Below are 24,108 nucleotides of genomic sequence, written 5' to 3'. Positions count from 1 at the left end.
GGGTGCTGGAGGGGACGGGGCGTAGATCCACAGGGAGCTTGGGGAAGGGGCAAAACACAGGAAGGTTCTTATCTGGTTGGGGGCTGCTTCACACGCAGAGCAGGTGCCCTGCTTCCAGCCCCGATCCTTTTCCACAGCACGCCACAACCCCTCCACCCCCCAGGGCTGCTCCGGCTCCAGCGCCGCCCCCACCCCCACCCCGGGGCTGCTCCGGCTCCAGCCCCCCCACCCCGGGGTTGCTCCGGCTCCAGCCCCGCCCTCCCCTTAGCTCAGCCCTGCCCTGGGTCAGGCAACTCCAGCTCACACAGGACGGGACCCCGGGCTTCTGACTCCCTCATTGGCCTGCCCGCCCTGTCAATCAGCCTGTCCTGGAGCATTGGCCCCAGGGACTCAGTCTCTGGATGCTGATTTCTCCATGGTCCTTTCCCAGTATTGGGACAGGGCAGCCAAACAACCCCACTCAGTTTCCGTGGGGGGCCAGCAGCCCCCTTACACCGAGACGGCTTCTGGCTGACTTCAGCCCCACTGAGAGTAATGGGAGATAGCAGCCAAAATGGCTGCGGAAAACGTCACTCATTGGCAGTGCGGCTGGTGGGGGCAGGGCCTAGAGGGCAATGCAGGCCTGAGTGTGGCCTCCTGTATAGGCCACTTACCCTCCCTATTCGATATTTCCAGCTCTCCCAGTGCTTCACAGCAGGGGGGGATCTCCTGGCCCTTCCCCGGGAGATCGATGGGAAAACTGAAGCACGGAGCAGGGCCGTGACCTGCCCCAGGTCTGGCAGTGAGTCAGGGGCAGAGCCCGGGCTAGAACTCAGTCCTGGGGCTTGTGCTCTAACCATTAGGCCAGGCTGTTTCCAATACCACGTGCTGAATTTTCACTGCAGGTGCTTGGCCTCTCAGCTGCACAGAGAAAGCCCCAGCGCTGCTCTCCCCAGACAGGCAGGCTCCCAGCGTGGAAACCTGCCTGTCTCGGGCCACCGATTCTGCCCCCTCCCCCCGTTATCCTGTAGCTCCCCTCATTTCCACCCCTCAGTCAGTCCCTCCCTGATTTCCCGCATCTGGCAGTCTTGCTTCGCCACCTAGTGGCGCTTCTCCATTTTGAAGCATGCGAGGGAGAGGAAGGTGATCAGGAACAGTCAACATGGACTCACTAAGGGCAAGTCATGCCTGACCAACCTGATTGCCTTCAAGGATGAGCATAAGTGCCGACTCCATGGGTGCTCCGGGGCTGGAGCACCCACAGGGAAAAATTGGTGGGTGCTCTGCACCCACCAGCAGCCAAGCTCCCCGCCCTGCCCCTCCCCCCGACTCACCTCACCTCCACCTCCTCCCCTGAGCGCACCGCGTCCCCGCTTCCCCTCCCAGCACTTGCCGCCGTGGCGTAACAAGCTGTGGGAGGGAGGGAAGGAGGGAGAGAGGAGGAGCGGGAACATGGCGCTCTCAGAGGAGGAGGCTGGGAAGAGGCAGGGCCAGGGCAGGCACTTGTGGAAGGAGTCGAATAGGGGCAGGGAGGGGGCGGAGTTGGGGCGGCGACTTTGGGTAAGGGGTTGGAATGGGGGCGGGGCAGGTGTGGGAGGGGTGAGGCAGGGTGGAGTCGGGACGGGGCCAGTGGGGTCGAGCACCCACCGGTGCCAGGAAAAGTTGGCCCCTGTGATGATGAGATAACTGGCTCTGTGGATATGGGGAAAGCAGTGGACGTGATATATCTTGACTTTAGCAAAGCTTTTGATACCGTGTCCTACAGTATTCTTGCCAGCAAGTTAAAGAAGTATGGATTGGATGAATGGACTATAAGGTGGATAGAAAGTTGGCTAGATTGTCGGGCTCAATGGGTAGTGATCAATGGCTCGATGTCCCCAGGGATCGGTCCTGGGGTCGGTTTTGTCCAACATCTTCATTAATGATCTGGATGATGGGATGGATTGCACTCTCAGCAAATTCATGGATGACATCATAGGAGCCGACTCCATGGGTGCTCTGGGGCTGGAGCACCCTTGGGGAAAAATTAGTGGGTGCTCTGCACCCACTGGCAGCCAAGCTCCCCTCCTGCCCAAGTGAGCACACTGCGTCCCCGCTCCTCCCCATACCTCCCAGTGTTTCCTGCTCGGCCACTGCGAAACAGCTGTTTGGCAGGGTTAGCACGATCCGGGAGGAGGGGGAGAAGCGGGAATGTGGCGCGCTCAGGGGAGGAGGCAGGGAAGAGGTGGGGCCAGGGCAGGGATTTGGGGAAGGAGTTGGAATTTGGGCAGGGAAGGGGTGGGAAAAGGCAGGGCAGGAGCAGGGCCTCATGGAAGGGGTGTAGTGGGGGCAGGGCTAGGGGCGGGGTGGGGTCGAGCACCCACGTGAAAGAGGGGAAGTTGGCGCCTATGGATGACACTAAGCTGGGGGGAGATGTAGATACGCTGGGGGGTAGGGATATGGTCCAGAGTGACGTAGACAAATTGGAGGATTGGGCCAAAAGAAATTGGATGAGGTTCAACAAGGACAAGTGCAGAGTCCTGCTGCGATGTGTTTGATCACAGAGACCCTCTTGGGACTGTCACCTGACATGCTGAAGTTACCTCTGAGCCCATTTTTCCTGCCAGCTTGGGACTCCAGAACCCTGCCTTCTTGAGTCCAACATGCTAGCCTGCTGCAACACAGACCCAGGTCTGGTCCATGCCCCCCAAAGCTGCAGGCTTTAACCAAAAATTGCTCAGCAGGTCACCTATCTCCAGCACCCAGACACCCAGTTCCCAATGGGATCCAAACCCCATATAAATCCATTTTACTCTGTATAAAGCTTATACAGTGTAAACTCACAAATTGTCCGCCCTCTATAACACTGATAGAGAGATATGCACAGCTGTTTGCTCCCTCAGGTATTAATCACTTACTCTGGGTTTACTAATAAACAAAAGTGATTTTATTAAGTATAAGAAGTAGGATTTAAGTGGTTCCAAGTAATAACAGACAGAACAAAGTGAATTACCAAGCACAATAAAACAAAACACACAAGTCTAAGCCTAATACATTAAGAAACTGATTACATGTAAATCTCACCCTCAGAGATGTTCCAATAAGCTTCTTTCACAGACTAGACTCCTTCCTAGTCTGGGTCCAATCCTTTCCCCGGTACAGTCCTTGTTAGTTCCAGCAGGCATCTTAAGTGAAAAGCAGGGGCTCTCTCATGACTGGAAGCGCCCTTTGTTCTGTTCCACCCCCTTTTATATCTTTGGCACAAGGTGGGAATCCTTTGTCTTTCTCTGGGTTCCCACCCCTCCTTCTAAATGAAAAAGCACCAGGTTTAAGATGGATCATGTGACATGTTCACATGTCCTGTGAGGCTTCATTACCCACAGGCTGGCACCCAGGTATACAGGGAGGTTTGCAAGTAAACAGAGCCATTTACAGCCAATTGTCCTAGTCAATAGGAGCCATCAAGATTCCAAGCCACCATTAATGGCCCACAATTTGCATAATTACAATAGGACCTCAGAGTTATATTTCACATTCCTAGTTTCAGATACAAGAATGATACATTCATTCAAATAGGATGAACACACTCAGTAGATTATAAGCTTTGTAATGATACCTGACAAGAGACCTTTTGCATAAAGCATATTCCAGTTACACCATATTCACTCTTATAAACATATTTTTATAAAGCATATGGAGTGCAACATCTAGGCTGAGTTTGGGCTGGGGGAGGGGCGCTCCTCCCCCGGCTGTGGCAGGGCTGGGGCTGCGGCAGGTCCAGGCTGGGGCTGGGTTTGGGGCGCTCTTTCCCTGTCCGCAGCAGGTCCGGGGCTGAGTTGGGGATGGGGGAGCTGATTTACCCCAGCAGGCGTTTTGGCCCCTGGCGGTGGTGCATCTGGCTCAGGGTGGTGGTACATCAGTAGGATGGCAATGGAGAGGCTGGCACGGCTGCCTGGGCTGTGGCCAAGTTCTCAATCTCAGATGGACTGACGGATGCTTCGCTCCTCTGCAAACCAGGCCCTAGGACAGGGGTGGGCAAACTTTTTGGCCTGAGGGCCACATCAGGCAATAGAAATTGTATGGCAGGCCATGAACGCTCACAACATTGGGGTTGGAGTGTGGGAAGGGGTGCAGGTTCTGGCTGGAGGTGCAGGCTCTGGGGTGGGGCTGGGGATGAGAGGTTTGGGGTGCAGGAGGGGGCTCTGTGTGGGATTGAGGGGTTTGGAGAGCCAGAAGGGGATCAGGGCTGGGGCAGGGGGTTGGGCATGGGGAGGGGTTCAGGGGTGCAGGCTCCGAGCAGCGCTTACCTCAAGCAGCTCCCAGAAGCAGTGGCATGTCCCTTCTCCAGCTTCTACGCATGGAGGGACCCCCGACCCTCAGAGTGGGACCATGCGGCTGCTTCTGGGAGCCATGTGGTGCAGTCCCCGACCATGTACCCCGGAGCGGGGCCATGCTACGGCTCCCGCGTGGTGCGGCCCCCGACCCGGGGCCCCGGCTGGACCACCGAACTGGAGCAATCCCCAGACCCCGTTCCCCAGTGGGATTTGTGGCCTGTCTTAACGGCTTGCGGGCCGAATCCAGCCCACGGGCCGTAGTTTGCCTACCCCGCCCTAGGAAGTCTTCTGCAAACCAGGCTGTAGGAAATCCCGGACCCCAAAGAAGAGACACCCAAAAGAAGAGGCTGCTTTTGGAAGCCCAGGCCTCATGGGGGTGAGCATCTCCGATGGGGGGCGGGAGCGCCTTACTCCCCCGGAGGACACTGCTAGTCGGATTTTAGCTCTGAGGATCCTCAAAGCAGAAGAGCTGGAAGGCGATCTCCTCACACGCGTGATTCACCCCGCACTCAAACAGGCAGCCAAACAAGAGCGGCGCTGGCACCTCCTGGCACACGGCCAGGTCCGAGTAACCACACGGCCCTTTGTACAGGAGCCAGGGGTGTTCCCACTTGGCCTCATTCAATGGGGACTGGTTGAGGTGGATGCCCACGTCGACCTGCTTGCGTTTACCTGTCGGGTGGGAGTAAAGCAGCCATGACACGGTGCTTCTGCGGATGGTGGAGGGGGCATTCCCACTGTTCAACGGGCAGGTCGTCTCGGGGGCTGGGGCGTCTGGCACTTCTGCGCCATCCGCCTCCAGAAGCCCTGCTGTCGGCGTGAAGCTCACCACGCTGCCCTGGCAGCTGTGCTCGCACAGCTGCTTGCATGAGGAGTGGCATTTGAATGTCTGCCCCTGGTCTGTGCTTAGCGCCGCTGCCCGGCACCGGCAGGGGGTGCGGGCGTTGCAGTACAACACGGGGTCACAGGCCTGGCACACCACCTCGGCCACCTGGCACTCCCCCGTCTTCATGCCTTTAATCAGCTCACCCTTGTGCCAGCGCTGCCCGCCGTCGTCACTATAAAAGACCAAGGACCGGGGCAGGGTCCAGCAGGGCAGTGGCAGGCAGCAGCAGCAAGCGGTAATGTGGTAGGTATAAGCCGGGATCACCAGCCGCCCGGAGCTGAGCTGCACCCCGTGCCCCGGCCCCACCGCAAACGTGGCCCAGTCCTTCAAGTCTTCCCCAATCACCTACTCCGTCAAGTCCGTTAACGAGCTCCAGGTCTGGCCGGCGTCTCCGCTGCAGACATAGCACAGCCGGGCGGCGTTCTTCCCGGTCCAGATCTGCCATTGCTCTGTGACGTGCTTCCTCACGCAGATGAAGAACAGGAAAACAGTCTGACTCTTCCGCTCGTACACCAGGCAGGGGTTCATTGTGCGGTGACCCGGTAACACTGCGTTCATCAAGCACTCCCTGGGCCCCCACTGCAGCAGGAGAGACGGGGCGAGAACAGGTAGGTCAGAGGGGTAAGTGAGCGGGGCCTACTCCTCAGTACATCACAATGACCATCCCATACGGGCTGGGCAGCAAGCGAGAGGGGTCTGCAGGGAAACAATGCACAAGGAATTACCTCAACCGAAGTCCCTGTCTTCCAACCTCGTCTCAGTACTAGGTACTCAGCATCCACGTCCTTGGGAGAGGAGCGTTTCTCCGCGAACGCCAGGAGCGTGTCTGTGGGGATATACAGCAGTGCGGGGATCCGATAGGTGACTCCACTCCATGGATCCTGGTGGAAGAGAGTCACCTTCCCAGAGCTCATCGAAGCCTTGATCATGATGTCTCGACGTACCAGAGACCTCAGCTGGGAGAGAAAAGGGATCAAGGGGGTTAAAACAATACTAGTTACGGAGCTTCTCTCAGCCACAGAGCTGCACCCACCTGCTCAGACAGGAAAGATACTGGGCTCCTCCTTCCTCATCTCTGCCATAGACTCACTGCACCAGGCAACCAGGTCAGGGACCAATGCTGCAAGGGGCTCAGCACAGACTTAGCTCCTACTGATTTCAATGAGAGCAGGATCCAGCCCTGATCAGCAGGGGGTGGGGGCAAGGACGCTGAGTTAGGGCCAAATTCTGCTCAGTTACACCAGAGGAATTTCTGGCTCTGGGTTTACACCAGCGTCACAGCGATCAGAACCCGGCCCCCACTGTCTCCAAGTGACAAACAGGGGCCTCCTTCCAAGCCCAGACCTTCCCAGCACCAGCCCAGGGCAGCAATTTACCACCAGCCGGTGCCTGTCCTGCTGGAGGAGATCCCTGCAGTGCTGTCTCCAATGCAGACCGGCTCTGGCCTCTCCCTCCTGGCCCGGCTTTCTGCTCTTTCCAGCGGGGAACGGGACAAACTAGACCAGGGAGCCTAGAAACAGCAAGAAAAGTGAGAGGAGAAGCTCTAACCCTGGCAGGGATTCAAGCCCTACTGAGCCGAGCCAAGCCCACCCCACCCCTGCAGACACTGCTTCATCCAAGATTACTGCTAAAGAGACGTGCTACAGCGCCCCACCTCAAAAAGGCCTACGCACTGCCCCCAATCATGGCAAGTCCCCCCAACAGACCTGGCCCCCTACCCGCCCATTACGCCGAGTCCCCCCACCACCATCAGACATACTCCCGCCAACCCGCATTGTATCAAGTTCCCCCACCCCATCAAACTTACCCCTCCATGCCCCCATTGCGCCGAGTCCCCCCACCCTATCAGACGTGCCTCCACCTCCCCAATGCGCCGAGTTCCCCCCACCCCATCAGACATGCCCACACCCCCCTTGCGCCAAGTGCCCTCCACCCCCATCAGACCTGCCACCCCCGTTGCGCCGAGTCCCCCCCGCCCCATCAGACCTGCCCCCGCCATCCCGCATAGTATCGAGTTCCCCCGTAGCAAGATGAGGCCCTGAAACATAAACCCTTGGTATCGGAGGCCCGGTATGAGGCTTGAGGCCTGAACTAAAGTAATGGTCAAGACTTTACTAACATAATGCAAAGTTAAGCTGTGAGACAGAGGCAGGCCCTGCTCACAGAAGTTGGCAAGGAGAAGGCTGCTAATTGCACGCATACACATATCTAAAAGGTATCAAGTACTAATAGGATGAACCTGTGCCAGGATGGCACCAGAACATTCTGGTACGAACACATTCCACAGAGATAATGGGGAACAGGCTGACCCATCCTAAAGACAGGGTCAAAAGGATAATATGATGGATAAAGTTGTTTGTTCAAACCAACATGTACTAGGAGAGAGGCAGCACCCTAATGCGTAGAGGGGTTGTACCTCAATGCTTCAGGAGTGATGTGTAACCTGTTTGCACCTGTGTATAAGAATGCATCCCTGGGGCGGTGTCTTTGTTTGGCCTAGGGGGCAGTGGAGTGTCCCGCCACTGTCTGAGCCGGTCCATTGTCAGGGAGCACATCTGTATTAGCAGAACTATAGACATCTGATCCAGGGAGCTAGAGACTGTGTTTCGTTTGGCAATAAACCTGGCCGGGGGCCTTCGTACCTTATCGGAGTCTGTGGTCATTGGGGGTTCGCTCGAGGTCTGCTGTGCCAGCGATCTGCGCAGAGCCGGGACAGCACACAGAGGGAACACACCCACACAGCCGACTGTTATCAACATTGAAGAGAGCACAGCACCACACAAGTGATGTCTGTCAACACCCCTCAGCCCCATCAAACCTGCCCACCCCCATCCTCCCAATGCGCCGAGTCCCTCCCAGTCCATCAAACCTGCCCCCCCCCAGCCTATTGCGCCTAGTCCCTTCCACCCCCATCAGACCTACTCCGCCACCCCCATTGCGCCGAGTCCCCCCCCCGCCACCATCAGACCTGCCCCCGCCCCCCATTATATCGAGTTCCCTGCAGCCCCATTAAACCTGCCCCCTCCACGCCATCAGACCTGCCTCCCGCCAACTCCCTATTGCGCCAAGTCCCCTCCACCCCCATCAGATCAGCCCCCTCAACCCCCTTTGTGCCAAGTCACCTCCGCCCCCATCAGACCTTCCCCGCCCCCCCCATTGCGCCAAGACCCTTCCACCCCATCAGACCTACCCCCCACTCCTCCATTGTACCGAGTCCCGCCCGCCCCCATCTGACCTGCCCCCGCCGCCCCTCACCGCAGACTCTGCTCCGCACTCACGGCTCCAGGCACCAGCACAGCAAGCAGGTGCTTGGGATGGCCAATGGAAAGGGGTGGCACATCCGGCTCTTCAGCGGCAGGTCCGAGGGATAAATGAACCAGCGGCGGTAGAGCTGCTGCCGAAGTGCCACCGATTGCAGCTTTTTTTATTTGTATTTTTTTTTTTTTTTGGCACCGCAGTCCCTCCCTGATTTCCCGCATCTGGCAGTCATGTTTCGCCATCTAGTGGCGCTTCTCCATTTTGAAGCACGTGGAGGAGAGGAAGGTGATCAGGAACAGTCAACATGGATTCACTAAGGGCAAGTCATGCCTGACCAACCTGATTGCCTTCAAGGATGAGCATAAGTGCCTACTCCATGGGTGCTCCGGGGCTGGAGCACCCACAGGGAAAAATTGGTGGGTGCTCTGCACCCACCGGCAGCCAAGCTCCCCGCCCTGCCCCTCCCCCCGACTCACCTCACCTCCACCTCCTCCCCTGAGCGCACCGCGTCCCCGCTTCCCCTCCCAGTGCTTGCTGCCGTGGCGTAACAAGCTGTGAGAGGGAGGGAAGGAGGGAGAGAGGAGGAGCGGGAACATGGCGCTCTCAGAGGAGGAGGCTGGGAAGAGGCAGGGCCAGGGCGGGCACTTGTGGAAGGAGTCGAATAGGGGCAGGGAGGGGGTGGAGTTGGGGCGGGGACTTTGGGTAAGGGGTTGGAATGGGGGCGGGGCAGGTGTGGGAGGGGTGAGGCAGGGTGGAGTCGGGACGGGGCCAGTGGGGTCGAGCACTCACCGGTGCCAGGAAAAGTTGGCCCCTGTGATGATGAAATAACTGGCTCTGTGGATATGGGGAAAGCAGTGGACGTGATATATCTTGACTTTAGCAAAGCTTTTGATACCGTGTCCTACAGTATTCTTGCCAGCAAGTTAAAGAAGTATGGATTGGATGAATGGACTATAAGGTGGATAGAAACTTGGCTAGATTGTCGGGCTCAATGGGTAGTGATCAATGGCTCGATGTCTAGTTGGCAGCCGGTATCAAGTGGTGTGCCCCAGGGATCGGTCCTGGGGTCGGTTTTGTCCAACATCTTCATTAATGATCTGGATGATGGGATGGATTGCACCCTCAGCAAATTCATGGATGACATCATAGGAGCCGACTCCATGGGTGCTCTGGGGCTGGAGCACCCTTGGGGAAAAATTAGTGGGTGCTCTGCACCCACTGGCAGCCAAGCTCCCCTCCTGCCCAAGTGAGCACACTGCGTCCCCGCTCCTCCCCATACCTCCCAGTGTTTCCTGCTCGGCCACTGCGAAACAGCTGTTTGGCAGGTTAGCACGATCCGGGAGGAGGGGGAGAAGCGGGAATGTGGCGCGCTCAGGGGAGGAGGCAGAGAAGGGGTAGGAAGAGGCAGGGCAGGAGCAGGGCCTCATGGAAGGGGTGTAGTGGGGGCAGGGCTAGGGGCGGGGTGGGGTCGAGCACCCACGTGAAAGAGGGGAAGTTGGCACCTATGGATGACACTAAGCTGGGGAGAGATGTAGATACGCTGGAGGATAGGGATAGCGTCCAGAGTGACCTAGACAAATTGGAGGATTGGGCCAAAAGAAATTGGATGAGGTTCAACAAGGAAAAGTGCAGAGTCCTGCTGCGATGTGTTTGATCACAGAGACCCTCTTGGGACCGTCACCTGACATGCTGAAGTTACCTCTGAGCCCATTTTTCCTGCCAGCTTGGGACTCCAGAACCCTGCCTTCTTGAGTCCAACATGCTAGCCTGCTGCAACACAGACCCAGGTCTGGTCCATGCCCCCCAAAGCTGCAGGCTTTAACCAAAAACTGCTCAGCAGGTCACCTATCTCCAGCACCCAGACACCCAGTTCCCAATGGGATCCAAACCCCAAATAAATCCATTTTACTCTGTATAAAGCTTATACAGGGTAAACTCACAAATTGTCCGCCCTCTATAACACTGATAGAGAGATATGCACAGCTGTTTGCTCCCTCAGGTATTAATCACTTACTCTGGGTTTACTAATAAACAAAAGTGATTTTATTAAGTATAAGAAGTAGGATTTAAGTGGTTCCAAGTAATAACAGACAGAACAAAGTGAATTACCAAGCACAATAAAACAAAACACGCAAGTCTAAGCCTAATACATTAAGAAACTGATTACAAGTAAATCTCACCCTCAGAGATGTGTAGTAAGAGGAGGCCCTGAGATATAAACCTTGGTATCAGAGGCCCGGTATGAGGCCTAAGGCCTGAACCAAAGTAATGGTCAAGACTTCGCTAACATAAAGCAAAGTGAAGCTGTGAGACAGAGGCAGGCCCTGCTCACAGAAGCTGGCAAGGAAAGGGCTGATGTTGCATAAATATATATTCATTTAGCATAGTTACAGTATAAACATGGTACCAAGATACACTATACCGGAACATTCCACAGATAACAGGGAACAGGCCGACCCATCCCAATGACAGGGGCAAAAGGGTAAAATGATGGATAGAGTTGTTTTGATCCAACCAACATGTACAAGGTGAGAGGCGGCACCTTACTACGTAGAGGGGTCGTACCTTGCTACGTAGAGGGGTTGCACCTCAATACGTCAGGAGTGATGTGTAACTTGTTTGTACCTGTGTATAAGAATGTATCCCTGGGGTGGTGTCTTTGTCCGGCTGAGGGGGCAGTGGAAAGTCCCGCCACTGAGCTGAGTCCATTGCCGAGCGGCACTTTCTAGCAGTATGCCCGGTAGACTAAGTAATCTACGGGGAACTGAAATTGTGTCAGGGTCGCAATAAACCTGGCCGAGGTGCCTTTGTACCTTACTAGACTCTGTGGTTATTGGGGGTTCTCATCGGGTTTGCTGTGTCAGCTATCTGCAGAGCTGGGGCAGCACACAGAGGGAACACACGCACGCAGCCGAGTGATATCAACAGGAGAAAGCAGAAGCACCACACCGGCAGCCTCTCACAACAAGATGTTCCAATAAGCTTCTTTCACAGACTAGACTCCTTCCTAGGCTGGGCCCAATCCTTTCCCCGGTACAGTCTTTGTTAGTTCCAGCAGGCATCTTAAGTGAAAAGCAGGGGCTCTTTCATGACTGGAAGCACCCTTTGTTCTGTTCCACCCCCTTTTATATCTTTGGCACAAGGTGGGAATCCTTTGTCTTTCTCTGGGTTTCCACCCCTCCTTCTAAATGAAAAAGCACCAGGTTTAAGATGGATCATGTGACATGTTCACATGTCCTGTGAGGCTTCATTACCCACAGGCTGGCACCCAGGTATACAGGGAGGTTTGCAAGTAAACAGAGCCATTTACAGCCAATTGTCCTAGTCAATAGGAGCCATCAAGATTCCAAGCCACCATTAATGGCCCACAATTTGCATAATTACAATAGGACCTCAGAGTTATATTTCACATTCCTAGTTTCAGATACAAGAATGATACATTCATTCAAATAGGATGAACACACTCAGTAGATTATAAGCTTTGTAATGATACCTGACAAGAGACCTTTTGCATAAAGCATATTCCAGTTACACCATATTCACTCTTATAAACATATTTTTATAAAGCATATGGAGTGCAACATCTGGGCTGAGTTTGGGCTGGGGGAGGGGCGCTCCTCCCCCGGCTGTGGCAGGGCTGGGGCTGCAGGAGGTCCGGGCTGGGGCTGGGTTTGGGGCGCTCTTTCCCTGTTCCCTAGGAAGTCTTCTGCAAACCAGGCTGTAGGAAATCTCGGACCCCAAAGAAGAGACACCCGAAAGAAGAGGCTGCTTTTGGAAGCCCAGGCCTCATGGGGGGGAGGATCTTCGCGGGGAGGTGCCTCACATACTCCCCCAGAGGACACCGCTAGACGGATTTCAGCTTTGCTTTGGGCTGCTGCTCCAAGGAGTCTCTGCCCCTCTGGAGATCCTCAAAGCAGAAGAGCTGGAAGGCGATCTCCTCACACGCATAATTCACCCCGCACTCAAACAGGCAGCCAAACAGGAGCGGCGCTGGCGCCTCCTGTAACACGGCCAGGTCCGAGTAACTACACGGCCCTTTGTACAGGAGCCAGGGGTGTTCCCACTTGGCCTCATTCAATGGGGACCGGTTGAGGTAGATGCCCAGGTCGACCCGCTTGCATTTATCCATCGGGTGGGAGTACAGCAGCCATGACATGGTGCTTCTGCGGATGGTGGAGGGGGCGTTTTCATCGTTCAACAGGCAGGTCGTCTCGTAGGCTGGGGCGTCTGGCTCTTCCACGCCATCGGCCTCTAGAAGCCCTGCTGTCGGCGTGAAGCTCACCACGCTGCCCTGGCAGCCGTGAGGCGGCTCGCACAGCTTCTTGCATGAGGAGGGGCTCTCGAATGTCAGCCCCTGGTCTGTGCTGAGCGCCGCTGCCCGGCACCGGCAGAGGGTGCGGGCATTGCAGTACAACACGGGGTCACAGGCCTGGCACGCCACCTCGGCCACCTGGCACTCCCCTGTCTTCATGCCTTTAATCAGCTCACCCTTGTGCCAGCGCTGCCCGCCATCGTCACTATAAAAGACCAAGGCCCGGGGCAGGGTCCAGCAGGGCAGTGGCAGGCGGCAGCAGCGAGCGGTAATGTGGTAGGTATAAGCCGGGATCACCAGCCGCCCGGAGCTGAGCTGCACCCCGTGCCCCGGCCCCACCGCAAACGTGGCCCAGTCCTTCAAGTCTTCCCCAATCACCTGCTCCGTCAAGTCCGTTAAGGAGCTCCAGGTCTGGCCGGCGTCTCCGCTCCAGACGTAGCACAGCCGGGCGGCGTTCTTCCCGGTCCAGATCTGCCATTGCTCTGTGACGTGCTTCCTCACGCAGATGAAGAACAGGAAAACAGTCTGACTCTTCCGCTCGTACACCGGGCAGGGGCTCATCGTGCGGTGACCCGGTAACACTGCGCTTGTCAAGGACTCCCTGGGCCCCCACTGCAGCAGGAGAGAGGGGACGAGAACAGGTAGGTCAGAGGGGTAAGCAAGCGGGGCCCACTCCTCATTATGATGACCATCCCGTATGGCTGCCTCAGAACTGGATGGGCCATGGAGCTCACACTTCACCCCACCACCAGGGGGAGCTGTTGGGCCCTCAGCACTTCTGAAAACCAAGCAGGTGCCAAAACAGGGATCGAAGAGCCTCATTTTAGGCTCTTGGTTCTGCCTTCCCCTAAGGGAGCACGGGCGGGGCTGCAGCAGCTCCCCTCACGGCTGCGCTGGCTTCTGCTTTAGTTGCTTGGCTCTGCTTTTCCTCCCTATGTGGATCCAGCCAGACACAAGCTGGCTGCAATTAGAGACAAGACACATGCCAATCACGCAGTCACTAGCTCTATGGGAAAGGGACTGTCGCAATCCCAGCCAGTTCCCCGGCCCGGCCTCCCTCTCCTGAGCTGCTCTCTCGGACGTCTACACTGCATTTGGAGTGAGCCTCCCAGCCCAGGGCGGCAGTACGGTTGCCAGGTTTCCTCCCCCATCATAGTCCTTAGGGGTGCGATCCTGCAAGGTGCTGAGCAGCCTCAACTCCCTCTGGACTTCAAAAGGCAGGTAAAGGCCCCCGGCACCTCATGGGAGCGCCCTGCCCCTCACAGGAGCTAGCCCTGTGCCAGTATCATTAGCTACTGGGGGGTGCATAGCCTGGAGTGCAGGTATCCAGGGAGAGGCAGAACCCCGGGAAGCGCTAATGCTGAGACACTCGGGCAGAGAGCGGGCACTAAGCGAGGGGGGTCTGCAGGGAAACAATGCACAAGGAATTACCTCGACCGAAGTCCCTGTCTTCCGACCTCGTCTCAGCACCAGGTACTCAGCGTCCTCGTCCCTGGCAGAGGAGCGCTTCTCTGCGAATGCCAGGAGCGTGTCTGTGGGGATATACAGCAGTGCAGGGACCCGATAGGTGACCCCACTCCGTGGATCCTGGTGGAAGAGAGTCACCTTCCCAGAGCTCATCGAAGCCTTGATCATGATGTCTCGACGTACCAGAGACCTCAGCTGGGAGAGAAAAGGGATCAAGGGGGTTAAAACTATACTACTTACGGAGCTTCTCTCAGCCACAGAGCTGCACCCACCTGCTCAGACAGGAAACGTACTGGGCTCCTCAGACAGAACAAGTAATAACCCTGAGCCGTAAAGGCCGGAGTGTATTAGCTGCGTGCTGCAGAGCTCAGCCATACGTGGTTACAGCCCACCTCCAGCTATGCACATCCTTATTTCAGTTTGTTTCCTCCATGCTCTGCCGCTGCCACCCAGAGTTTCCCCGCACACTTCAAAGGGAGATGGGGCAATTTAAGCCCCACATTGAGGTTTTGTAGATAACGACAGGAGAAATGCGATCATGACATTTTTAATTAAAGTGTCAGTGAAAAACTTTGGCCTCTCTTTCAAACAACTCCACGAACAACAGCTCGGAGGGAGGGAGTGCAGAGCCAGGAAGGGAAAGAAACAGAAAGAGAAGCCCCCAGGAATCAACCTAGATTAGAAGAGGGACATTTTACCTTTGTTAAAAAAAGAACAAATGCTGGCCACAGCGAAACATGGATGAAGGCAGGATGGCCCTGTGGTTAAGCCACAAGTCAGGTGATCTGGCTTCTCTCCCCATCTCTGCCATAGACTCACTGCATCAGGCAACCAGGTCAGGGACCAATGCTGCAAGGGGCTCAGCACAGACTTAGCTCCTACTGATTTCAATGAGAGCAGGATCCAGCCCTGATCAGCAGGGGGTGGGGGCCAGGACACTGAGTTAGGGCCAAATTCTGCTCAGTTACACCAGAGTAATTTCTGGCTCTGGGTTTACACCAGCGTCACAGCGATCAGAACCCGGCCCCCACTGTCTCCAAGTGACAAACAGGCGCCTTCCTCCAAGCCCAGACTTTCCCAGCACCAGCCCAGGGCAGTAATTTACCATCAGCCGGTGCCTGCCCTGCTGGAGGGGATCCCCGCAGCGCTGTCTCCAATGCAGACCGGCTCTGGCCTCTCCCTCCTGGCCCGGCTTTCTGCTCTTTCCAGCAGGGAACGGGACAAACTAGACCAGGGAGCCTAGAAGCAGCAAGAGAAGTGAGAGGAGAAGCTCTAAACCTGGCAGGGATTCAAGCCCTACTAAGCCGAGCCAAGCCCACCCCACCCCTGCAGACACTGCTTCATCCAAGATTACTGCTAAAGAGACGTGCTACAGCGCCCCACCTCAAAAAGGCCTACACACTGCCCCCAATCATGGCGAGTCCCCCCAACAGACCTGGCCCCCTACCCACCCATTGCGCCGAGTCCCCCCCCCTCCACCATCAGACATACTCCCGCCAACCCCCATTGTATCAAGTTCCCTGCAGCCCCATCAAACCTGCCCCTCCATGCCCCCAATGCACCGAGTCCCCCCACCCCATCAGACGTGTCCCCACCTCCTCAATGCGCCGAGTGCCCTCCACCCCCATCAGACCTGCCACCCCCATTGCGCCGAGTCCCCCCCACCTAGGGTGACCAGATGTCCTGATTTTATAGGGACAGTCCTGATTTTTGGGTCTTTTTCTTATATAGGCTCCTATTACCCCCCACCCCCTGGCCCGATTTTTCACACTTGCTGTCTGGTCACCCTACCCCCACCCCATCAGACCTGCCCCCGCCATCCCCCACAGTATCAAGTTCCCCTGTAGTAAGATGAGGCCCTGAAACATAAACCCTTGGTATCGGAGGCCTGCTATGAGGCCTGAACTAAAGTAATGGTCAAGACTTTGCTAACGTAGTGCAAAGTTAAGCTGTGAGGCAGGCCCTGCTCACAGAAGTTGGCAAGGAGAAGGCTGCTAATTGCACGCATACACATATCTAAAAGGTATCAAGTACTAATAGGATGAACATGTGCCAGGATGGCACCAGAACATTCTGGTACGAACACATTCCACAGAGATAATGGGGAACAGGCTGACCCAGCCTAAAGACAGGGTCAAAAGGATGATATGATGGATAAAGTTGTTTGTTCAAACCAACATGTACTAGGAGAGAGGCAGCACCCTAATGTGTAGAGGGGTTGTACCTAGGGTTACCATTCGTCCGGATTTACCCGGACATGTCCTCCTTTTTGTGCTAAAAATAGCGTCCGGGGGGGAATTTGTAAATCACTCAAAATGTCCGGGATTTCCCCCCTCCCCCGGCAGAGCAGAGCGAGCCGCTGGGAGGGCTGCAGGAAAGTCACGGGCTGGACACCGGAGCAGCTGTAGAGCAGCTCCTCCTCCCCCCCTGCATTCTGAGCCGGCAGCTCCTCCTCCCCGGCAGCCCCGCGCCCCGCTCCAGCAGCACTGTGCAGGGCCAGGGACCGGGTTGTGTGTTGTGCTGGGGAGCGCAGCCACGTGTCCGGCTCGCACAGAGCCCAACACCCTGGTCTGAGCGGCAGAGTAAGGGGGCCAGGGGGCAGGAGAAGGGGCAGGGAGGTTCTGGAGGGGGCAGCCAAGAAATGGGGGGGGTCGGGAGTTCAGGGGGGGCTTTTTGGGGGGAGTGGAGAAAGTTTTGGGCAGTCAGGGTACAGGTAGGGGGTAGGGTCCTGGGGGGCAGTTGGGGGGGGGTCTTAGGAAGGGGCAGTTAGGGGATAAGGAACAGGGAGGCTTAGGTAGGGGGTGGGGTTCTGGAGGGCAGTTAGGAGCAGGGGTCCCAGGAGGGGGCAGTCAGGGGACAAGGAGCGGGGGGGTGGGGGGCTGGGAGTTCTGGGGGGGAGCTGTCAGGGGGCAGGAGTGGGGAGAGGGATCGGAGCAGTCAGGGGACAGGGAGCAGAGGGGTTTAGATGGGTTGGGAGTTCGGGGGGGGGGGGCTGTCAGGGGATGGGGAGTGGTTGGATGGGGCGTGGGAGTCCCAGGGGTCTGTCTGGGGGTGGGGGTGTGGATAAGGGTTGGGGCAGTCAGGGGACAAGAGGCAGGGAGGCTTAGATAGGGGGTGGAGTCCCAGGAGGGGGCAGTCAGGGGACAAGGAACGGGGGGAGGGTTGGGGGTTCTGGGGGGGGCGGGAAGTGGGAGGGGCAGGGGCGGGGCTCCTCGCGTCCTCTTTTTTGCTTGCTGAAATATGGTAACCCTAGTTGTACCTCAATGCGTCAGGAGTGATGTGTAACCTGTTTGTACCTGTTTATAAGAATGCATCCCTGGGGTGGTGACTTTGTCTGGCCTAGGGGGCAGTGGAGTGTCCCGCCACTGTCTGAGCCGGTCCATTGACAGGGAGCATATCTGTATTAGCAGAACTATAGACATCTGATCCAGGGAGCTAAAGACTGTGTTTCGTTTGGCAATAAACCTGGCCAGGGGCCTTTGTACCTTATCGGAGTCTGTGGTCATTGGGGGTTCGCTCGAGGTCTGCTGTGCCAGCGATCTGCGCAGAGCCAGGACAGCACACAGAGGGAACACACCCACGCAGCCGACTGTTATCAACATTGAACAGAGCAGAGCACCACACAAGTGATGTCTGACAACACCCCCCAGCCCATCAAACCTGCCCACCCCCATCCTCACAATGCGCTGAGTCCCTCCCGGTCCCTCAGACCTGCCCCCCCCACCCTATTGCGCCTAGTCCTCTCCACCCCCATCAGACCTACTCTGCCACCCCCATTGCGCCGAGTCCCCCCCCGCCCCCATCTGACCTGCCCCTGCAGCCCCATTAAACCTGCCCTCGCCGCCCCCCATTTCACTGAGCCCCCTCCACCCCATCAGACCTGCCCCCCACCAACCCCCTATTGCGCCAAGTCCCCTCCACCCCCATCAGATCTGCCCCCTCAACCCCCTTTGTGCCAAGTCACCTCCGCTCCATCAGATCTTCCCCGCCCCCCCATTGCGCCAAGACCCCTCCACCCCATCAGACCTGCCCCCAACTCCTCCATTGTACCGAGTCCCCCCCGCCCCCATCTGACCTGCCCCCGCCGCCTCTCACCGCAGACTCTGCTCTGCACTCACGGCTCTGCGGGCCGGCTCCAGGCACCAGCACAGCAAGCAGCTGCTTGGGGTGGCCAATGGAAAGGGGCGGCACATTCGGCTCTTCGGCGGCGGATCCCTTGGACCTGCCGCCAAATTGCTGCCGAAAAATGAAGCAGCAGCGGTAGACCTGCTGTCGAAGTGCCGCCGATTGGAGCTTTTTTAATTTTTATTTTTATGTTTTTTTTGGCGCCGCTTGGGGCGGCAAAAATGCTGGAGCCGGCCCTGCCACTGGGAGCAGCAGGACCCGCACACCCCCTAATTGGAATCGACATGAGCAATCACGCAAAGAAGAAGAATCACTTCCCTCGATCTGCTGGCAATGCTCCTATTAATGCAGCCCCAAATGCCACTAGCCTTCTTGGCAACAAGGGCACATTCCTGACTCATATCCAGCTTCTCGTCCACTGTAATCCCCAGGTCCTTTTCTGCAGAACTGCTGCTTAGCCAGTCTGTCCCCAGCCTGTAGCAGTGCATGGGATGCTTCCATCCTAAGTGCAGGACTCTGCACTTGTCCTTGTTGAACCTCATCAGATTTCTTTTGGCCCAATCCTCTTTCGGCCATGGCCTGCGCAGTGGCACAGGCCAGTGCAGTGGCCATTTTGGACCCCATGGTATACCACCAGGCCCAGGGTTCCCAGTCCAAGGCCTCACGCTAAGTGGCGTCCGAGCCTACGGTGCCAGAGGCAGCAGCCAATCGCCCCACCCCTAGGAGAGCAGAGGAGTCGGCGGTCGCACCACCTCCTCCGGAACTCACCCCAGTTCCTGAGCCAGACCAAGAGGATGTGGCGGACCCAGTTCCTCCACTAGCGTCCTCGTCATCCTCCCCAGACAAGGCAATGGCAGGCACCTCCGGCTCGGGACCGCTCCCTGTAAATAGCCGTGCCCACCAGGAACTCCTGCGCAGGGTGGCACGGAATATGAACCTGCAGGCTGAGGAGGTGATAGAGCCGAAGGACCCTATGGTGGACATTCTGGCACCAGAAGGACCATCCAAGGTCACTCTATCCCTCATCAAAACTATACAAGCCAATGCAAAGACCATTTGGCAGACCCCAGCCTCCATCCCTCCCACCACTAAGGGTGTGGAGAGGAAGTACTTCGTGCCCCCAAAGGGATTTGAATACCTGTTCACACACCCACAGCCTTGCTCGCTGGTAGTGACAGCAGTAAAGGAGAGGGAGAGGAGAGGCAGGGTCAGCAAGCCCCAGCGCCTAAATCTAAGGACACCAAGTGCCTGAATTCATTCAAATGCAAAGTTTACTCCATGGGGGGCTTGCAACTCAGGATTGCCAAGCAACAGGCAATCCTGAGCAGGTACCTTTAACTCCTGGAACTCAATGCTGAAGTTTAGGGAGCGGGAGAAGTTTGGGGCAATTGTCGAGGGGGGCAATGTTAGGTCAAGGAATAAAATATGGAAAGGCTGCAAGGAACCCCCCAACAAAAATATAGGTCCACAGTCCTTTACTGTGAGCTCCAGTATCTATCACCTGGTTGGTAGCCAAGCTAGTCCTGCTTATGTAACCTTCCTTCCCTTTGCTGGAATGAGGCACGTGGAATCAGGTGTATAGAAACACATTGTGTTTATTTTGGGGAAACTGAGGTACATAAATGGGAACGGGAAAAATGCATAAAACAATAACAGAAACTTATTCTCTCTATCGGTACAGTAACTCAGAACATCTGTGGCCTGAAGCCAAGACCCAAACTAGACCCCCGTGGAGTACAAACGGTAAGTAAACATACAATGTCACCCTTCTGATGGTCGCTCAGGACCTCGATCCTTTGGCTCGTACAGAGCCTCTGGAGAGGAACTCTGAGGAGATCGCTCGATGACTCGTCCTTCTCGCTGGCTCCAGATGACACGGCGGCAGGCTCACGAGATGACAGCGGGTGTTCACAGGCGAATGACAACGGTGGAAGTTAACTGCTGCAGATGGTAAGTAATAGCTGGAGATGGCACTTGTCCGGAGTTTCAATCACCTGTGGAAGCAAAACCCGCGCGCACCTGCCACTCGGATGGGCAGCCCCGAACTGAGGTCACTGCCGCTCTTCTATAGACTCTATAGCGCGAAACCCCTCAGGGAAACCCCATAGAATCCCCGGGAAAATCCAGTTAATACTGGAACTTGTTTACTACTTGGGCCACTGCTGACCGTTGGAAAGGGCGGGAAAACACTCCAACTGCCCTCACATGACCAAGTCCTCCATTTTAGATAACAAAATGGGTTCCATATAAACATAACAAATCATACTACTAATAACCTTACAAACACAGCTTTAGGAATTTGCCCCGAACAGCAAGGCTCTGGCATGGACCTCTTTACAGGCCTCACTGGACGCTGCAGACTCAGCAGTGCGCACCTTGTCCTCAGGGATAGCTACATAGTGTAGTTCATGGCTGCAGGCCTTGGGGCTCTTGCCCGAGGTTCAACAAACTATGCAAGAACTACCTTTTTACGGGGTGGATCTGTTTGCGGAGCAGACTGACTCCAGACTGCATAGCCTCAAAGACTCCAGAGGGACAATGAAATATTTGGCTATGCACACACCCCGGCAACCCAACAAAAGCCCTTTAAGCCCCAACAGCACCCGTATCTTCCTCAGCCAAGGCAGGAATTCTACAGGCGCAGAGGTAGGAATGGCAGGCCTAGGCCTTCTCATCCCCCAACCGGACAGGGACAGGGCCCGACTAAGCCTTTGTTGGGCTCAAAACAGACATTTTGAAAATGTGCCCGAGGATGGAGCACCTGTCTCAACACCGGATCCTTCCCCGTGTTTTTTGAACTGTCTATCCCACTTCTACCGTGCGTGGTCCCAAATAACATCGGACCGCTGGGTTCTTCGCACGGTGGAAGTGGGATATTCTTTCCAATTCTGCTCCTACCCTCCTTCCCACCCCCTCTTCAGGGACTCTTCTCACGAGCAACTCCTTATCCAGGAGGTGCAGGCGCTCCTCACCATACGAGCAGTGGAGGAGGTTTCTCAGGAGCTAAGGGGCAGGGGATTCTATTCCTGATACTTCCTAATCCTCTAAGCCAAGGCGGGTCTCAGACCCATTCTAGACCTGCCAGGACTCAACAAGTTCATGGTAAAGTTGAAGTTCTTCTTCGAGTGCTTGCTCATATCCATTCCATTAGGTGTGTGCGCGCCGCGTGCACGATCGTGCACGCGGCGCGCACACACCTAATGGAATGGATATGAGCAACACATCTCGAAGAACAACAGTTACAACGGTGAGTAACCGTCTTTTCCGCATGGTCTCCCTCACTACAATTATCCTTTCCCTGGATTCGGGAGACTGGTTCGCCGCCCTCTAAATGAAAGACGTGTACTTTTACATAGCGATTCTGCCTGCTCACAGACGCTTCTTAAGGTTCGTGATCAACTGAAAACATTATCAGTTCACAGTCCTTCCCTGCGACCTGTTGACAGCCCCACGAGTGTTCACCAAATGCACGTCGGTGGTAGCAGCCTTCCTCTGAAGGAGGCAGGTGCAGATATACACTTACCTAGATGACTGGCTACTCAGGGGGCAACACATTTCGAAGAACAACAGTTAAGAGATAAGTAACCAAAAGTTTTGGTCTCATTGGGAGTTGGGACAGCAGCCTGGATAATGGCAGTTTCAGAAAGCATCCTAAATGGCAAGATTGTTTAAGCTTCCTAGTGTGTCTCACACTGACTCTCAGGGTTTTCACACTGCAAAGAAAAACCCATAGCACAAAGTCTCAGGGCCCGGGGCAGGTTGGCTTGGGCGTTTAAAAACAACAGCGTAGACATTACCGCTCAGGTTGGAGCCCGGGCTCCAAGAACCTCCCACCGTGTTGAGTTTCAGAGCCTGGGCTCCAGCCCGAGCAGGAATGCTATTTTTAAGACCTGCAGCCCAAGCCCTGTGACCCTGAGTCAGTTGACCTGGGCTCTGAGACTCAGAGCCACAGGTTTTTCTCTGCAGTGTAGACATACGCCTCATTAGCCTGTTGCTTGCTTAGGTGACTGCCAAGCCGAGCCGGCTGATGACCTGCAGAGAACAGTGTGGCACTGTCAGGCTAGTGCTGGCTTGGCAGGGGCTATCACAGTGATCATAAATGGAGTCGCTGGTGGGTGAATTGCAACTGTGCTAAGCATGCCTGGAGCAAGGTCGCTGGGACCCAATAGCAGGAAGGGTAGGGGAAGAGCATGTGTCACTATGTGCTTGGTTTCCAGGGACCATGCTTAGATAGGGAGCCCCATAACAAGGTCTGAAGTTTGACTTTATATCCCTCTCTGGTGATCCCTACCCCTGTAAAACTCCTCCTGGAAGGAACCAGCTGTAGTAAACAGACCTGCAGCTGGAGGCTAGGCTATCTGAGTTGATTTCTCAGCTTCATTATTCTGTCCAAAACAGACGGATGTGGTTTCCTGAGAGGTTCCGGAGGCACAGAGCCCTCCAACGTACCAGGCATGTAGACGAATGTGGTCACGTGCATGCTCTTCCTCTAGCTGAGTGGCACCTGGCAAGAGGGCACAGCGGGTGCGGGAATGGCTGCCCTCAGGAGTTCCTCACCCACCTCCAATTCTCATTCAATTCAGAGCGGCCTGAACAAACACAGCCACTTCTGATCTACTTCCTCCTCTCAAAAAAAAAAACAAAAACACGAGGTCAGGGTGGTAGGTTTCAAGAGCACTCCGCCTTGGCCAATCACAGCTCTCATTGAAGGGGGCTGACATTACTTTGGCTAAGGCCCAGTGCTTGTGAAAATTCCTCTCTACATGACACTGGTCCCCGTAGCAGCCCCCTGCACTGCTAACCTCTCTTCACTCCCCAGAACAGGAACAAGCTGTTCTCCGCTACTTCCGGCACCTTCCATTGCTTCACCTTTTATGTGACAAAATTTGTAAACTCTTCAGAGTCAGGCCCATCTTTTCGTTCTGTTTTGTACGGCGTCTACCACTGTGCGCTCCTGATCCTTGACTGGGACCCTGGAGGCAATGCAAACGGGCACAATACAAATAGGTCATGTAAGCTCATTTTTTAACATGAAGTAAGCAAAGTCCCTTCCAACCAAATGACATCACAGCAGGGACAACTCGTTTTCAAAGACAAGATGGGCTGTCTTAGCCCGTTGCTGTTCTTTAAAGGGCGACAACTTAATTGTTTTGAAACTGAATTTTTTTTTTTCCCCCCCAAATCATTGCAAGACGATGCTGATGGTTATAAAAGTCTTTTCAGTTGGGCAGTTTCGCCCTTGAAGTCTCCAAGAAACAGTGAAACGGCCTCCCGAGAAAGTCCTGTCAAATGCACAAACGGAAGGGAGTCAAAGGCCCAAATCCACAAAGGGACTGGGGCATCCACAAACCCTGGCTTGGATGCCTAGGCTATGCATGGGGAGAGTTTGGGCCCTGAGAATGAGACCCACAAATGCCAGCAAACTGGGGGGTAGTCTTCTAAACTAGCCAATAGCAGACACCGATGAGAGGGGTGTGTCCTAAGCCCCATCCCTCTCAAAAGTTAGGCACCTATGTCCGAGCTGGATGGAGGCACTTATGTGTGCTTGTGATTCACAGCTGGAAACCCCTCACCTGCATCCAGAAGAGTTTCTAGCAAGAACAGCAGCGGTGCACTTAACTCCACACAAAAAGGCAAGGGAAGGGCTATAAGCACGTAAATTCCTTTGTGGATCTGGGTCTAACTCTTCAGTGTTAGTGATCTCAGGTAAGTATGTAACGTGGCAGTGGGTACCATGTTTTTCTAGACAGGAATGTGATCCTCAAGAT

At 55.6% G+C, this 24,108-nt stretch overlaps 1 protein-coding gene and 1 pseudogene across 2 annotated transcripts; both read right to left on the bottom strand.

The window, feature by feature from the left end:
• Positions 1-628: 628 nt before the first annotated feature.
• LOC135980963 (sialidase-3-like) lies at positions 629-6,131 on the bottom strand (annotated as a pseudogene).
• Positions 6,132-10,456: 4,325 nt separating this feature from the next.
• Positions 10,457-15,596, bottom strand: LOC135980962 (sialidase-3-like). 2 transcript variants are annotated; one of them, XM_065581829.1, is made up of 3 exons: positions 15,321-15,596; positions 14,180-14,410; positions 10,457-13,360 (listed from the first exon to the last, which is right to left on the bottom strand). In XM_065581829.1, exons 1-3 carry the CDS (start codon positions 15,321-15,323, stop codon positions 12,281-12,283), a joined length of 1,314 nt encoding a protein of 437 aa, XP_065437901.1. In that variant the 5' UTR covers positions 15,324-15,596; the 3' UTR covers positions 10,457-12,280. The 2 variants fall into 2 exon arrangements, with proteins under 2 accessions (XP_065437901.1, XP_065437902.1); XM_065581830.1 differs by lacking the exon at positions 15,321-15,596 and adding an exon at positions 14,914-15,309.
• Between the last annotated feature and the right edge of the window lie 8,512 nt (positions 15,597-24,108).

Source organism: Chrysemys picta, chromosome 1, assembly GCF_011386835.1.
Source record: "Chrysemys picta bellii isolate R12L10 chromosome 1, ASM1138683v2, whole genome shotgun sequence".
Lineage (NCBI taxonomy): Eukaryota > Metazoa > Chordata > Testudines > Emydidae > Chrysemys > Chrysemys picta.
Note: the sequence above shows the minus strand (reverse complement) of the source record. Positions and strands in the feature narration are given on the sequence as shown.

What these genes read in the sequence shown, in the direction of transcription:
- LOC135980962 (XM_065581829.1), bottom strand. An exon ending in AGACAGGGACTTCGGTCGAG is followed by an intron (nt 13,361 to 14,179) that starts GTAATTCCTTGT and finishes CTCCTGCTGCAG; the next exon opens with TGGGGGCCCAGGGAGTCCTT.